This window comes from Lissotriton vulgaris, chromosome 1_1 (assembly GCF_964263255.1).
Source record: "Lissotriton vulgaris chromosome 1_1, aLisVul1.2, whole genome shotgun sequence".
In the NCBI taxonomy this organism is placed as follows: domain Eukaryota; kingdom Metazoa; phylum Chordata; class Amphibia; order Caudata; family Salamandridae; genus Lissotriton; species Lissotriton vulgaris.
Genome location: NC_141685.1, coordinates 1,090,196,206 through 1,090,211,144, shown reverse-complemented (window position 1 = coordinate 1,090,211,144; position 14,939 = coordinate 1,090,196,206). Strand labels below are relative to the sequence as shown.

The 14,939-nt window shown below is 45.3% G+C and overlaps 1 protein-coding gene across 1 annotated transcript in view; it reads left to right on the top strand.

Annotated features, from left to right (window-relative positions):
* SREBF2 (sterol regulatory element binding transcription factor 2) overlaps positions 1-14,939 on the top strand; it is a 350,039-nt gene that overhangs the window by 252,115 nt on the left and 82,985 nt on the right. Inside the window, exons 16-17 of the mRNA XM_086963475.1 lie at positions 6,059-6,227; positions 9,370-9,555. Coding sequence (XP_086819601.1) covers positions 6,059-6,227; positions 9,370-9,555 — 355 coding nt within the window. The remainder of the gene's footprint in view (positions 1-6,058; positions 6,228-9,369; positions 9,556-14,939) is intronic.

Sequence of the window (14,939 nt, the reverse complement as noted above, 5' to 3'; positions counted from 1 at the left end):
TTCAGTCTTTTGTTATGCATTGTGTCTATGGAAACGTTTTCCTTGGTACTGACTGCTATCTATTCTATATTCAAGCATGTGAATCTATGAAAGGCACCCCAATACTGGAGAAGAACAATTGTTACCTGTAAACAGGTGGTTCTCCAGTATTGGTGTCCTTCATAGATTCACATGCGACCCTCCCTCCTCCCCTCAGAGGCTCTCTTTTCCTCATAGACTCTTTTGGTCACTCTTGTGCTACGAAAATCTGAGGTGCTGAGCTCTGAGGAGAAGGTTCTAGAGGGCTGATGTCGCCTGACTGGCTGCAGTTTGGACCAACATAATGACAAGGATAGGCTGCATTCGGTCTTTTCCTTCCCCATGCATTCCTATGTAGAATTTTGGGTAGGCAGTTTATGCCTTTTCCAGTACATATTTCAGGTTTTTTCTTCTGTATGTATATGTATATATATGTATATGTATATATATGTATATGTATATATGTGTGTATATTGGTGGGAGGAGCTCATCTGAACATTTCCGAGGACTCTGAGTAATAGACTGAGGCATTTGAAAAAGGCTGTTAGCCGAAACCGGTCATGCCGAATTTTCAGAATAAAGTACCCTGATGAGCCCCGCTGTGTCCCTTTCTTCTGTCCAGGAGGGAGAAGGTTCTTTCATGTTTTGCGCACAGCCTGTGGTGCGCTTAAAGGGACCCTTCCTGCAAGTTGGTCGTGGGTAACACTGGCGTGTTGAAACTGCGTGTGGAAACAAGTTGTGACCGAGGTATCGGACATCCACGACCGCCCTACTCACCTGTGGTTACCTAATTGCTGCTGCGGACTGCAGTCCAACACTGCGTGGAGAGGCGCATTCACTCAGTTGTGTCTCCAGCCTTGGTGCCGCTTCGTGAAAAGGTGGGAAGTAGGGGACCCAGGGAGATTTATTCCTCCAGTATTTCCATTCAAGACTCCTACTGCAGCTCACAAAATTCCAGCCAGGTGTATGATGGGACTAGTGGTTCGTGGCAAGGGACCACTGGGCGTCGACACAGTAATGAGCTGCAGCTGGGCCCTTTGCTATTTTGGTGGGAGGAGCTCATCTGAACATTTCCGAGGACTCTGAGTAATGGACTGAGGCATTTGAAAAAGGCTGTTAGCCGAAACCGGTCATGCCGAATTTTCAGAATAAAGTACCCTGATGAGCCCCGCTGTGTCCCTTTCTTCTGTCCAGGAGGGAGAATATTCAAGCATGTGAATCTATGACAGACACCAATACTGGAGAACCACCTGTTTACAGGTAAGTAACAATTGTTCATCAGAGCCAACCATAATGGGGATGACAGTAGAGGGTACGTGGATGAAACATGCCCCTCCTTATGATGCAGATGACTGGTACATTGCATTAGATGATGCTGATGGAATGGACACCTCACCCAACACTGAGTTGGTTCCCCTGCCTTAAACCTTCCCCACCCCTCCGCCACAGTACAGCAACAGAGTAGAATCTGTATTTGCTCAGTAAAAAGAAGGGCTACTGAATTCCTTGACCTTTAACTCCTGACTATGGAGGTTATAAAGAATGTTCTGTTAGAAGTCCTATTGACAGACCAGTTATCGACCAAACCTCTTTTGCTTCTTAATTGAGCCCATACTGACACACTGTTGGGCACTAGGGCTCAGCCATGCTGTGACCCTCCAGTCAAACAACAAGCCACTCATTACCATAGGTAGACCTGCTTCAGCTGAACAGATGTTTTAACCCAGCATCCCACAACGGAGAGCTTGGTGGTACAGAATTCAACTATTGAAGTAAATACTAAAGCTTTTCCATCAACTCCCTCGGACAGAGAGTCAAAATGAATGGACACTTCGAGCAAGCAAATTTACTCCTCCACCAGTCTTAACCAAAGCTCAGATAATGCAAGCTGCCTTCTGGAGCGTTATACCTGCGCACTTTGAGACATTGTGGGTGAGATCTTACATACGGTCACAGAAGACCTATGACCCTCACCAGCCTAAACCATTTAAGATGGTCAGAATACAGCGAAATGTCATTCCCTGTCATCTTGAACCTGGATACCAGAGATTGTCTAGGCAAGGCAATGGAGACTAGTGTAGTACTTCGGCGCCACGCTTGTATAATGTCCATGGGCTTCTGTGGGAACACTCCCTTTCTCTGCTCCCATCTGTAGGAGAAGGCAGACTCGTCTTGGAACACTTTAAACAGAGTCAAGCCATGAAACGTTCCCTGGGAGACTCAGCTGCAGTCCGGTAAACCCCATAACAATGTTGTCCTTTTAGGGGAAATGCCAGGGGCCTGGCGCATCGACAGAGCAAGCCCGCACTATCGTACAACAGCCTTCCCAGTCTTATTGAGATCAAGCCCCGAGTCCGTCAGACAACAGCCTGGTGATCAGTGACAGTGTTCCTCCCAACCTTTTGCCTCTCTGGCAACAACTACAAAACCTCTTTATTGAGCTGACTTTTATGGCCAAAGGGGCGCTAGAGAGGGTACCGACCTCGCAAGTGGGAATTGGGTGTTATTTCTGTTACTTCCTTGTGACGAAAAAGGACAGAGGCCTTTGCCCAAGCGTAGATCTTCACCCTCTCAACACCTTCCTATGCAAAGAAACATTCAAGATTGTCATCCTGGCCCAGGTTCTGTTTGCCCCGGGTTCTGGAGACTAGATGGTGGTGGTGTACCTGCAGGACATGTATTTTTACATATCTGCCATGCTCCCGTTCAGCCTCACCAAGGTCCCTCGGGTGTTCACGAAAGTGATGGCGGTGGTTGAGGCCCATCTCAGCGGGTCGAGGGTACAAGTCTTCCAGTCTTCCTCTACCTCGGCGACTGACTGTTGAAGGGAGCTCACCACAATAGGTTGTGGACCACCTCCAGACAACAGCGAACCTCTTGGCATCATTGGAGTTCTTAATCAACCTTTCAAATTCACACCTGACTCCTTAACAGAGGCCCCCCTTCACCAAAGCCATCCTGGATTACAGTTTGCTTTCCAGCCTCTCTTCCTGATCAACGAAGCCAGGACATTTGGGTTAAGAACCCATGGTTTCAACCTCTGTTCTTGATCTAAGTGAAGATGGTTTCTTGGCATACTAGCCCCCTGCATCCTGCTGGCTGACCATCCCAAATGACATTTGCAAGCTGTCAAGCGAGACCTGAAGTCTCAGTTGGCCCAGCATTAGGGAAACCAATCATTTTCCATGCAGGTGTCAGAGGAGACCCCAAAAGATCTGTGATGGCGGCTGTTTGACTCCAGTTGGACTAGCTTCAGACACTTCTCTGTATAGCACACAGTGGTGACAAATCTATCACTACTGGGTTGTGGAGGTAATCTGAGAGAGGTGGGGATCAGAAGATTGTGGTCTACCGCGGTGGCCTGCCTCCACATAAATTTGCTGGAGTTGCTGGCGATTGGAGGCTGGTATAGATTCTTACGGACAACACCACCTTGAGATACTGCAACAAGCAGGGAGAAATGGGGCCCAGAGTCCTGTGCTATGAGGCTCTACGCCTTTGGAGGTAGCTGGATCATCAAGGGATTTCCCTGGTGTTGCACCACCTGGCGGGATCTCTAATTGCCTAGCGTATCATAGATTATGATTAGATCCATAGGTAGTACAGGACTTCTTCCAACATCGGGGGAACCCTGGCTAGATCTTTTTGCCACTGCAGAGTATGTGCAATGTCAGCACTTTTGCGCACTGGAGTTCCGCAGAAAGTTCTCTCTTGGGGATGTGCATTCCATATAGAGTGAGCACTGGACTCCTTTATGCCTTTTATACCACTTTCCTGCCCACAGTTCTGAAGAAGATATGGAACGACCGGGCCTAAGTCATCCCAGTGCCACTGTATTGGGCCAGTAGGATATGATACACAAAACCTCTGGAGTGCAATGTCTTTCACCTTAGCCTTTGCACTCTGCACCTCTGTGGAGATTGAGTGCTGGCGATGTAGTTCTTTTGATCTACCTCCTTAGGTTAATTATGCCATCCTGGCAGCCAGGCACTCGTCCATCATCAAATCTGTATATGAAAGGCTCTGCGCCAAGTTTGTGGTGTGATTTGGTACTTGGCAGTTAGACCCGTTGCAGGCACAATTATTTTGTGTTGTTGTTTGCTTTGTTTTTGGCCCAAAACGGCCTTGCTCTGGGCAAAAGTTAAAGGTGATCTTTCTGCTCTTTCTCCCTTTTTATCTTTACCAGACCAATTGTTTTTGTTGAAATCACCGGTTGTGATGTAATTCTTACCAAAGGTGATGATGCCTTTTCACATCCGACAAGCCGTCACTCGGCTTACATTTGCTCTGCCTCATCCCTCAAGAGGTGAAGCAAGACTCCATCTACTGGACCCCAAGAGAGTGCTCAGCTTTTACATTGATCATAACGAAGACCACCAGGTGGACAATCAGCTCTTTGTGGGATTCTCTGGGGCAAGGAAGGTCAATACGGTGGAGAAATGGACCACCTCTTGATGGATTATCCTTCGCATTAGGATCTACTACACACTGGCATTTCCCAAGAGCTGAAACAGCTACCATTGCATTGGCATGTAGAGTGCATGTCTTGGATGTTTGTCAGGCAGCTATATAGGCATTGGTGCACTCGTTCACAAAGCATTAATGCATTGACCGTCAGAACCTTCGAGATGGGCATTTTGACCTCTCCAGGCAGATTGAAGTTTTAGTTTGAACCATTCTACAGACCATTTGCTTTGAAAGGTACGGCTTTGGTATCTATTCACAAGGTGTGGAATCTGTGGTTAGAAATATCTATCAGAAGAACAGGTTACTTACCGTCAATAACTATCCTTCTGATGGGTACTCTATTCAGTCGTACATTCCTCACTGCTGTCCCACCTCTCCTTTCTTTGTATGTCTGTTGTATCTAAATAGATTCCAGTTTATGAATCGGCACATCAGATTTTTAGTTTGTCAGTAGTCTTTGCGTCTCAGGGTGTGGACAGATTAATGAAACTGCCATTGTTTGTCACATACAGAGGAGAATGGAGTTGACCCAGAGTTGTATGGTGCCACCTGAAGATGCGTAGGATCACTGCTTTGAATTTTCCAGAGCCTGTCTGGCGCCTTAGAATATTTACAAGAAGAGGAATCTGTAGTTACATAGATAATCCACCAGAAAGATTGTTACCAAATGTAAGTAACTTGTGCGTCAGGGCTGTGGTGTCAGCAAATATTAAGCCTCTTCTGTGCCTTTAACACTGGGAAGGGCACTCTATGCTGTTTTCATGAAGTGCTTTACCCTTTGGAGTCCATAGAAAGTATGCCATATTTCTGCTCACAGTTGTGCTCCAGACATTCTGAAGAAATTGCAGCGTCACTTCTGAGTTTTATTATTGTAACTGGATCCCTGTAATGAGATTCCTATTAAAAGACCATGATCTAGACAAATGGACAATCAAGGCGAATGGGAACATGCATAGAATAGTGATCTTGTTTCTAGTGGAATGTATACTATAACTGTTCCAGTCTTGTGCCAAAAGGTGTTGGGAGGAATGCTAGGAAATAGCCTAATCGCACAAGGTGGAATTCCAACCCATATTTGTGCTCACCATGCCACCTTAGATTCGATCCAGCCATATGCTAATCAGCCATGGTCCAACAGGAGCAGCCCAGCCCAAACTGCCAACTGGCCTTGGACTGCGCACTCATCCCAGATGATTGGTGAACAGGTGTTCAAATGATGCTTCTCCAAAGAGACAGAAATCTACTCCCCCGCCCCCTCCTTTAATCAGGCAAGTAACACTCCCTGCTTTCTGACTCTGCACCATTGCCTTGTGGTCTCTGAAAGCTGTATGCATTCTCTGGTCAGATTATCGCCTGAAACCAAATTCAATGTTTGATTTGTCAGTCTGTCTCAAGTTTGCTGTGTGTTCCCATATGTGTTCAGTCTTGTCATTTGCTGCTCTGGCAACTAATCCATTCCCTATCCCTTGTGTGGAAGAATGTGAACAAAAGGAAAAGATAGTGTGGGGAGTGGCATCTGAGAACCTTTGAGTATAACTCCCTGTAAGACTGATGCTTTTACCTCTCCTTCCAGGAACCCATTGCTGAAGGCAGTCTTTCATTTGTGCCGGGCCATGCAAGCAGCTGTGTGCAGTAAATTGGAAGGACAACAGGGCGCTCTGGGACAGTGCGAGAAAGCCAGTGGCCTTCTGTGGAATTGCGTGAATATGGACCGGGGGCTCACCAGCTCCAACCTGAACAAGGTAACTGCCCTTGAGGCGTTAGTGCGCAGAGTTAGCAGAGGCCAGATAACAGTAGGGCAGGTATGAACAACTGGAATTGCATTCAGAGTGGGTAGGTCCATAGAAGGCTGCAGGGTAGGGTGTCCGATAGTGGAAAGAGCCATTAAAGTATGGTGGTGGTTCATGCAAATTGCAGGAGAAGGAGTGAGTGGCATAGATAAAAAAGCATTGACCTGGAAGGATGCTAACCAAGAAAGTGAAGCAGGTGGATGTGCAGTGGAGGGTGTGGGAGAATAAAAATAAAGAGTTACAAAAGGGAAGAAGTGGGGGTGATGATCTTGGAATGGATCATATATGTGTGGATGTTACAGGGATATTGCCATAAGGGAGATTGTGGTTCGCAGAGTTGCAGGAGAGTAAACACCAGTTTACATGAAGACCTGGGGATACCTGCATAACAGGATGACAGATTGCACAATGGTGTTGCTTACCCGACTGCTGATACTATACAGTCATGCATGCAAAGTCAAATAAATGCTCCTAGTGGCCGATGCACATGTGCTGCTTTAATGACTGCTCTGCCCCTTTGACTGCGGGGCCTTTTGGGAGCTCTCTGGCGTGCATTGTAGTTGCATTGCATGTCACCTTGATCTGTGCAATGTGTCCCCAGTGCAGTACAGAGGCCTCCATTTCTCACCGTCAGTTCACCAAACTCATGGATTAGACAGGAGAGTAACGACCTGTGCCCCCTACAGAATCCAGAGCATTGATACGCTTGCACCTTGGCGATCAATTAACCCTGCATGCTATTGGGATACAGTAAATGAAGCAGAGTTAATATTTTTAAAGTCGTCTGTGCTCATGTATTTACTTAGTCATAGCGGATAGCATCCAAAGAAACCACAGCTCTGACAAGGCCTCTAAACTGACTCCTGGGCCTAGTAAGTTGGCTAATGTGCATCATAGGTTTCCTGCAGTTTACAATCGAAGTTTCTCCCACACATGGAGCCGTTTCAGAATCTGAATCGGAGAGAGCACGCATGGTGAACTACAGCTGTCAGTAAGTAGCATGCATTTATACAGCTTGGAGCCATTTTTTGAATCACAACTGTAAAATCTTCCTCTGCCTGTGGGAGGGTTTGCGTCCTCCTCACGTTGAATAATCTGCAGGGGCTTTCGCATCTAAGAAGAATGATCTTACTGTAGGACAGTTGTGCTGTTTCAGCAACCTCTGGAGCACAGTGCTGTAAATAATCCATATATACTTAAGCTGGAGTGGCCTTTTACAATCTACAATTTTTTTATGCTTCGACATGGTTATCCTGATGTTTAATGAAAATGGACTTGCAACTAGGGCAACTAACATTTGTGTTTTCGCTCATGGTCTAGTCTAATGGGTTTGTCTTTTTTAAATGTGAAATCAAGTTCCTCTGGTGGGGATGCTTTGGGGTAAGGCAACTTTGGAGTGCACAGGGAGAGGCCTAACAAGCAATGTTCATGGTTCTTGTTGCATATTGAGCATTGTATCCAATTCTAAAGGTCATAAATATTGTATTGCTTAGTGCTAACTGCCACACCTGGAGTATAATAATCAGATGTTGGCAGGTACATTTGGAGTTTTGCCTCAACCTGGTGCCAGATTTGTAGTATAGTCCTGTTATTGAGACCCTGTCTTGGAGCACCATTTGAAATGCTGGAGATCAAGCTAGTAGACTGCATAAGATGGATACAGGGGGAATTGGGAACCTGGGTCTCATTTCACATAAAAGCACTGAATTCATAGAACGTCCTTATTGCAGTAGTAGTTGGAGCAAAAACGGAAAGTTTAAAAGAAATGGTTATACAACAAGGAGATTTATATCATTTACCAGGGAAATTGGGCGCACACCTGTATGTCCGCAAGGTAGAGAGCACGGTGAAGTGGTTGGTACAGGCAAAAGGGCGAGCGGTAATCTCACACAACCGCTCAAGGTTGGACCAAGAAGATCCACACAAATAACAATAGAACAACAATGCCCCTGCACTATACAAATATAGAACATTAAAGTGATGATATTTGTAGAAAGTGACGATCAGTTAGTATACATCCACACTTTCGGAGTGACTTTAAGAGAATCAATTATCCAAGTTCAGGCACAAGAGTTCCAAAAAAGATAGAAATGTTCTGTTCCTGGTGTTAAGTAAATGTTTTATTGTTCCTTTGATAATGCCAACACGTGTTTCATCGCAGGGAACCTACTGCGAATCTTCAGGGCTTCTTGAAGAAAGTATGACAAAAAATATCAGAAATGTTGGAAATGCCCGTTTCCGGACAATGCTCTGGTTAATTATTCACCGTCATTGGAAAACGGCACCGGGAACCTCAAGAGGGAGTTCAGCGCGAACAAGGTGTACCCGCCTGTTAGGAAATACAATGTCTTAATCAAGACCCCTCGTAAACACTCGTCAACTCCTCCCGGTTACGACACACACCTAAACTGAACAAGATCCTTTAATCACGCAGGCAGCGTGTCACAGATCTCGAACGACTCGGAATAATTAACCAGAGCATTGTCCGGAAACGGGCATTTCCAACATTTCTGATATTTTTTGTCATACTTTCTTCAAGAAGCCCTGAAGATTCGCAGTAGGTTCCCTGCGATGAAACACGTGTTGGCATTATCAAAGGAACAATAAAACATTTACTTAACACCAGGAACAGAACATTTCTATCTTTTTTGGAACTCTTGTGCCTGAACTTGGATAATTGATTCTCTTAAAGTCACTCCGAAAGTGTGGATGTATACTAACTGATCGTCACTTTCTACAAATATCATCACTTTAATGTTCTATATTTGTATAGTGCAGGGGCATTGTTGTTCTATTGTTAAAAGAAATGGTACTGATGGGGGAAGGATAGTTCTGAGGTTTGAAAGATACATCTAGAGATCATATAGGCTTTGAAATGTTCAGTGTTGATGGTGCTAAGCATCCAGTGATACCCATCTGTGAATACATTTTTCCATTACACTGTAAATACAGTTGTTGGAAATGTTTCGCTCCCAAGGGTCCAGGCCATGCTCAATGAGAGCCCCTAGGATGGAAGAGAAGATGTTTTTTGAGTGGTCTGGACCTTCCCTCGGTGCAAGGGACCTAATGCTGATCTTTCGCTTCTCTTTTCCAGGTGGTCCAGCTCTTGGCTTGCGACCTGCTGCTTTCGCTTCGCACCACTTTGTGGCAGAAGCAGACCGGCTGTGTACAGGCAGGCACTGAAACTCCCCACGCCTCCTCACCTGAGTTGGCTGGGTTCCAGCGGGATCTCAGCAGTCTCAGAAAGCTGGCACATAATTTCAGACCAGCCTATCGTAAGGTAAGGGGTAGATGTGTTAAGTGTCTGGGAATTCAGAACAGCTGTGTGATTATGATTAAGGCCGCCTCTCGTCTCAACCTAATGTGGCAACTTTGCTCTGTAAGCCTTAGTCTGCACTCTCTGGGCAATAATGCATCTGGGGACTGCTTGTGTTGAAATAGGAGTCATTGTGCTAAACAGTCTGCTGGTCTTACACATGTACGGGGTGCATTTATATGGTTTTGTGGGTGCTAGGTGGTGAGGAGGATGGGGGTGTGTGTGTGTGTGTGTGGGTGTGTGTGTGTGTGTATATATATATATATATGTATATGTATGTGTGTATGTGTGTGTGTGTGTGTGCTTGTGTTCTGTTTCTGATCTTGAGATCTTTTATAGATCGTTGCACAGTCAGTTATCTGTTAGCCAGAGGTTCTGGATGGTCATCACCAGTTACCACTTACTAGCTGTGACAAATAACAGCTGCTCTACTAGACCCACCTATTTTTTGCCTCCCCGCCAAGGTATGAAAGGGGTTCATTGAGTTTGCCACACTCAGTGATTTTAATAAAATTAAAAAACGACTGCATAAATTTCAAATGTCTGTTATATATCTATTGACTGATGTTAAAGTATACGGCATAAACGTTATAACTCGCATAACTCTACAGCATAGAAACTGTTTCTCCTCCAGGGGTTAATCAGTTAGTCATGAGCACTCATTAGGCCTGCCTTGATGCAGGATTCTTGGTTACAAATAGTTTTAGAGCAGTCTGTAACAGGCTTTAGTGTCCAATTTTCGAGTATTTACTTTAGCAAAGTAAAGAAAAAGATTTTTAAAAATCTTTGTTTTTGTTTGCATTTACGGCATTTTACTAACAATGTATCAAACATTACAATAAGGCGCTAAAGGGGCACCTGTCGATAAACACTGAAGTAATAAGGAGTCACGCGCTCCCACACACCCCATCCGGTGAAATCCCAATAGACAATGCCATTACGTTTTCTCATAAAGGGGAAATACCATTAATGGTTACAGTAGTGTTCTCCCTCGTCACCACACTACAATCATGGCAAGGGAGTCGCTGCTCCCGGTGAGAGAGGTATATCATAGTCTCTCACCCACCCACCCCAGATCTTATAAAATGTACACAGTTCTCCCAACATTTGTATGTTACCAGTTACGCCACCTCATAAGGTCAATTCCTCTTCACCATTGTTGAGGCCTCAATGTCGTGCCACATCTCGCTTAGCCACCGCCAACCCTAAATTGCAAAAAATAATTTGTGTCCTAGGAATATTGCCATCCCCCGCCACTCCCAACAAGATGTATTTGAGATCGAGAGGTATGATTTCATCCACCACCTGTGTCCAGTATATCTGGATATCCAGTCAGATCCAGAGGGTGTGGAAGTAGGAACCCCTCACTGCCCCACATCGAAGACAGTCCAGAGAGGTCACCCTTTCCATTTGATGTAGCCGGGCCCTGTCATAGTACACCTGATGTAGGATTTTAAGTTGGTTTCGACGCAGGCAGGATTTTATCGCCACCTTCGGGTGCATCAGGGCAACCTCCCAGTCCACAACCTCTATGTTCCCCTCCTCCAGGCAACACTGTTCTCTCAGTTTGGCCAGTCTGTCCAGCATATTTATAGTTACGTTTTTTGTATGTAAGAGATATGGCTTTGGAAGACTTCATCTTTTTTTTTTTTTTTTAAATGTTTCTTGGTTTTTCCTCATATTTCCTTCCTTCGCTTTTACTTACACTTAGCATGACAAGACAGAAATAACAACAGTAACAAATCAAACTGCATTATACAACTCCAATAAATCCCAGTACAAGTCGGCACTATACGTCCCTGGAGTACAATCAGGGTATGTCATTGTGTACACATATCACATTAGCCAAAAGTTAACCATGTCACATTGTGATTGCCTGTCCACATTGCCAGACTATTGTTTCATACCCACAAAGAAAAACACTGATATTATATGATGATAAAAGATAATCTAGAAATAGCGATAGGACACGGTACATACATCACCAGTAAATGTAGCTGAGATCAGAATGTTATCACTCCAGCACCCTAGCAGAGGGACATGGCAGAGGAAAAAAAAAGGGGGAACTGGAAATATTCCAATAAAACATATACTAATTATTAAACATTCACTAACAAACTACTAAAAATACAAATATAAGAAAGGATCTGCCATTAATGAATGAACACGGTGGGCTTTGCTGGACTATGTGATGTTCGTTCTGTCTCTATCCTTGCATGGGGGGGCGACTCTCCAGGGTGAAGCCTGCATCTACAGGAAAACTGGAGGGGCAGCTGCACATCAGTGAACAGTACAGTAGGGAGGGGCCTTCTATCTCGGGGTATACCCGCTTGGCAGCTTCTATTAGTTAATGATTCCCATCTCTCGAAACCCTGTCCCCGTGACCCACGGCTACTACTGAATCTTCTCATGTTTCAACCAGATGGGCGTCACCTTCATACCCATTGCCCACGTTGTTGAAGGCCAAGAGTATAGTGTCCCAGTTTTGCGCAATGGGAAATTTGCGAAGCCCTGCGGTTTCCTCTCTGTGCAGTGCTGTGCTTTCCGCCTGAACCCAGATTCCAAGTGATCTTCTCCAGCTAGTCAGTTCTGGGGGGTTCTGCATGTTTCCACCTCTGTGATTAAATGCTTTGCAACTATCAGCCCTAAGTCTCTGAACCGTGAGGTGACTTTGTTTTTATTGGTCCTCACATAAACCCCCAATATGCAAACTTCCCATGTTTCCGGCAGGGACATGCCAGTGGAAAGCGCTAGGGATTCAGTGACTCCGCGCCAGTAACTTTGGAGGGAAACACAGAACCATAGCATGTGCAGAATGTCCGCATCAATATGTTTACAGCGCGGGCACTCGAAGTAGTAATTTTGAAGTATCTGTTAATTTTATCGGTGGATAGGTACGCTCTGTGTAAAATGTAGGTTTGCATTAATTTGAATTTACTCCAGTATTAGAGCTTTCATAGATTCACATGCCTGAATCATTCCCCGTCGTCGAGACAGTCTCCGGTACATAAAAAAGCAATGCTTAGTAGTATAGCAAACTGAAAAGAGGCCTAGGCCCATTTTCTTTTTGCAACCCATAACCTTTGTTATGTAAAAGAGACCAAATTTGTCCCTGAACCAATCAGAGCCCCTCACCCTCTAGAACACTCCAGAGAGAACCTTTTGCCCCTCAGATTTTCTACCGCACGTATTGATAGGAAGTCTCATTTGAGCTCTGCTCAAACTCTGTGTTTTTAACTTCATTAAAGAACTTTGTTCTTAGGATTTCTACTGGAATCTGTTCTACTGTGGATTATCTTCAAATACATTCTTTAAAGGATGTCTGGAAAGGAGAAGAAAAGATCATTTAGACCCTGTGCAACTTGTTCCAAGAGTTTGCTCTACACTGATGATCCTCACACTGACTGCTTTTACTGTCTATACCCGCAGGCCAAAGGTTGCAAGGTATGTCGCACTTTCTCAAGGAAGTTTCTGAGAGGTCGTGAAGGGCGCCTTTAAATATGGTGTCAAACGCTAAGGCCAGAAAGGAGGTTTTCTCCAGTGACAGTGATGAGGCGTCGTCCTCAGGAGATCTCAAAAGAGAAGAAAATCTCCTCAAACTCATTCCTCAAGGGAAAGTCCTGAGAAGGCCCACAAAAAGCCCACTCATGGGTCTTCTGGACGCAGTCCTTAAAAATCTCCTCACTCTCTGGAAAAGGGGAGTAAAGGACATGCTTTTAGGGGAAAATCATGTTAAAAAGACGACTTCTGAGCCGTCAAAATCACCTCTGGTCTAAGAACCCTTCAGGAAGCCGTCTTCTATACCTCCTGAGGTAAAGACTAAGAAACCAACTTCGTCAACTGGATCGTCGACTAAGAAACCATCGTCGTCATCGAGGATTGAGGTAGCCTCTCAGTCGATGACGGTGTCGTCTACGACGGCATCGTCTGCAGCGTAGTCTACGGCCGGGTCGTCGAAGACGGCGACTGCACCATCTACGACGGCAGCGGTCGTCTACGGCGGTGGTCGTCAATGATGGTGGTGTCGACGCCGGTAACATCGGGGACGATGACGACGACTATGTCAACAACGGGATCATCGTCGACTGGGACGACGACGGGGGTCGTGTACGGGAACATAGACGACGATGACTATCATCGACGACGGATAGCTCTCTACGCCTGGTGTCGACGATGGCATCGACGACAGTGGTGTCGACGGCGATCTCGTCGACGGGCTCGTCGATGAGGGAAATTCTTAAATTAGAAATCATCAGTAACGCACCTGCTTGAAGAGCAAGATTCATTGGGACCAATATCCTCAGCAACAGCACTAACACCAAGAGTACCAGGAAGGAATGGTTGGTATGCCATCCTCCATGATGATAGATCTGCAGTTTATGCTGGCAGACTATGGAAAGAGATTTCCGCCGACACCAGCTTCTCAGGAAATCCCATTCCTATTACTCCAATTAGAAACGGGGAACCACAACAAGAACTTAGGCCGGCAACTCCTCAAATAATACACCATCAGAATCCGGTTACCAAGGATGATGATGACCAGAAAGAGGGAGAAATAACAGATCCCAACCAAATAATGGGATGATTACTTGAATCCATCTCCGGCATCTCCCTCATCAGGACCGGTGGATTCTACGCAGATTCCATAATATAATGGAGAGAGCTGGAAGAGGTTCCAGCTTCCTATGGCGACAATACAAACAGAATGCTTGCTATAAGATTTCAAGGAGCCATTCCAAAAATCAGTCCAGGCTATCCCCAATTGTTAGCCATGTGTGGGAAGAAGGTTTAAAAGTGATGAAGACACCAGCGACAGTTACGCGTGAGCTCGCTAGGTTGGAGAAACAATATAAAGCTCCTTTAGACGTACCAGTGTGTTTACTGTTCCATCCAAAATCTGATTCCGTGCTTTCGTAAGCGGCGCAACAAAAATCAAAGAATTCCTCTGTGCCTATATCAACTCCTCCTGATAGAGAGGGGAGATGCTTGGACAACTTAGGAAAGAGATTCTCATCCATGTTTGCTCTGTTAGTCAAAGCAGATAATGCCCTTGCTATTCTGGGCAGATAAGACAGGCATACGTGGTGCGATGTGGCACCAAACATGGACCTCTTCCCAGAGGACAATAGACAGGAGGCAAGCAGCGATCCTAAGGCGTCAGGGGTGGTTAAGTGCGACTGCCTTTAGACCAGAAGTCCAAAATTAAGATCCTGAATCTTCCCTTCAATGGAGAAGATTTATTGGGAAACAAGTGGATGAGGCATTTCGTTATGTTAGTGTTGCATCCTTGCTTTTCCTCTGCTTGTTTATTTACACTGCCTTACCTCATTGTGCTGGAACCTGGAATG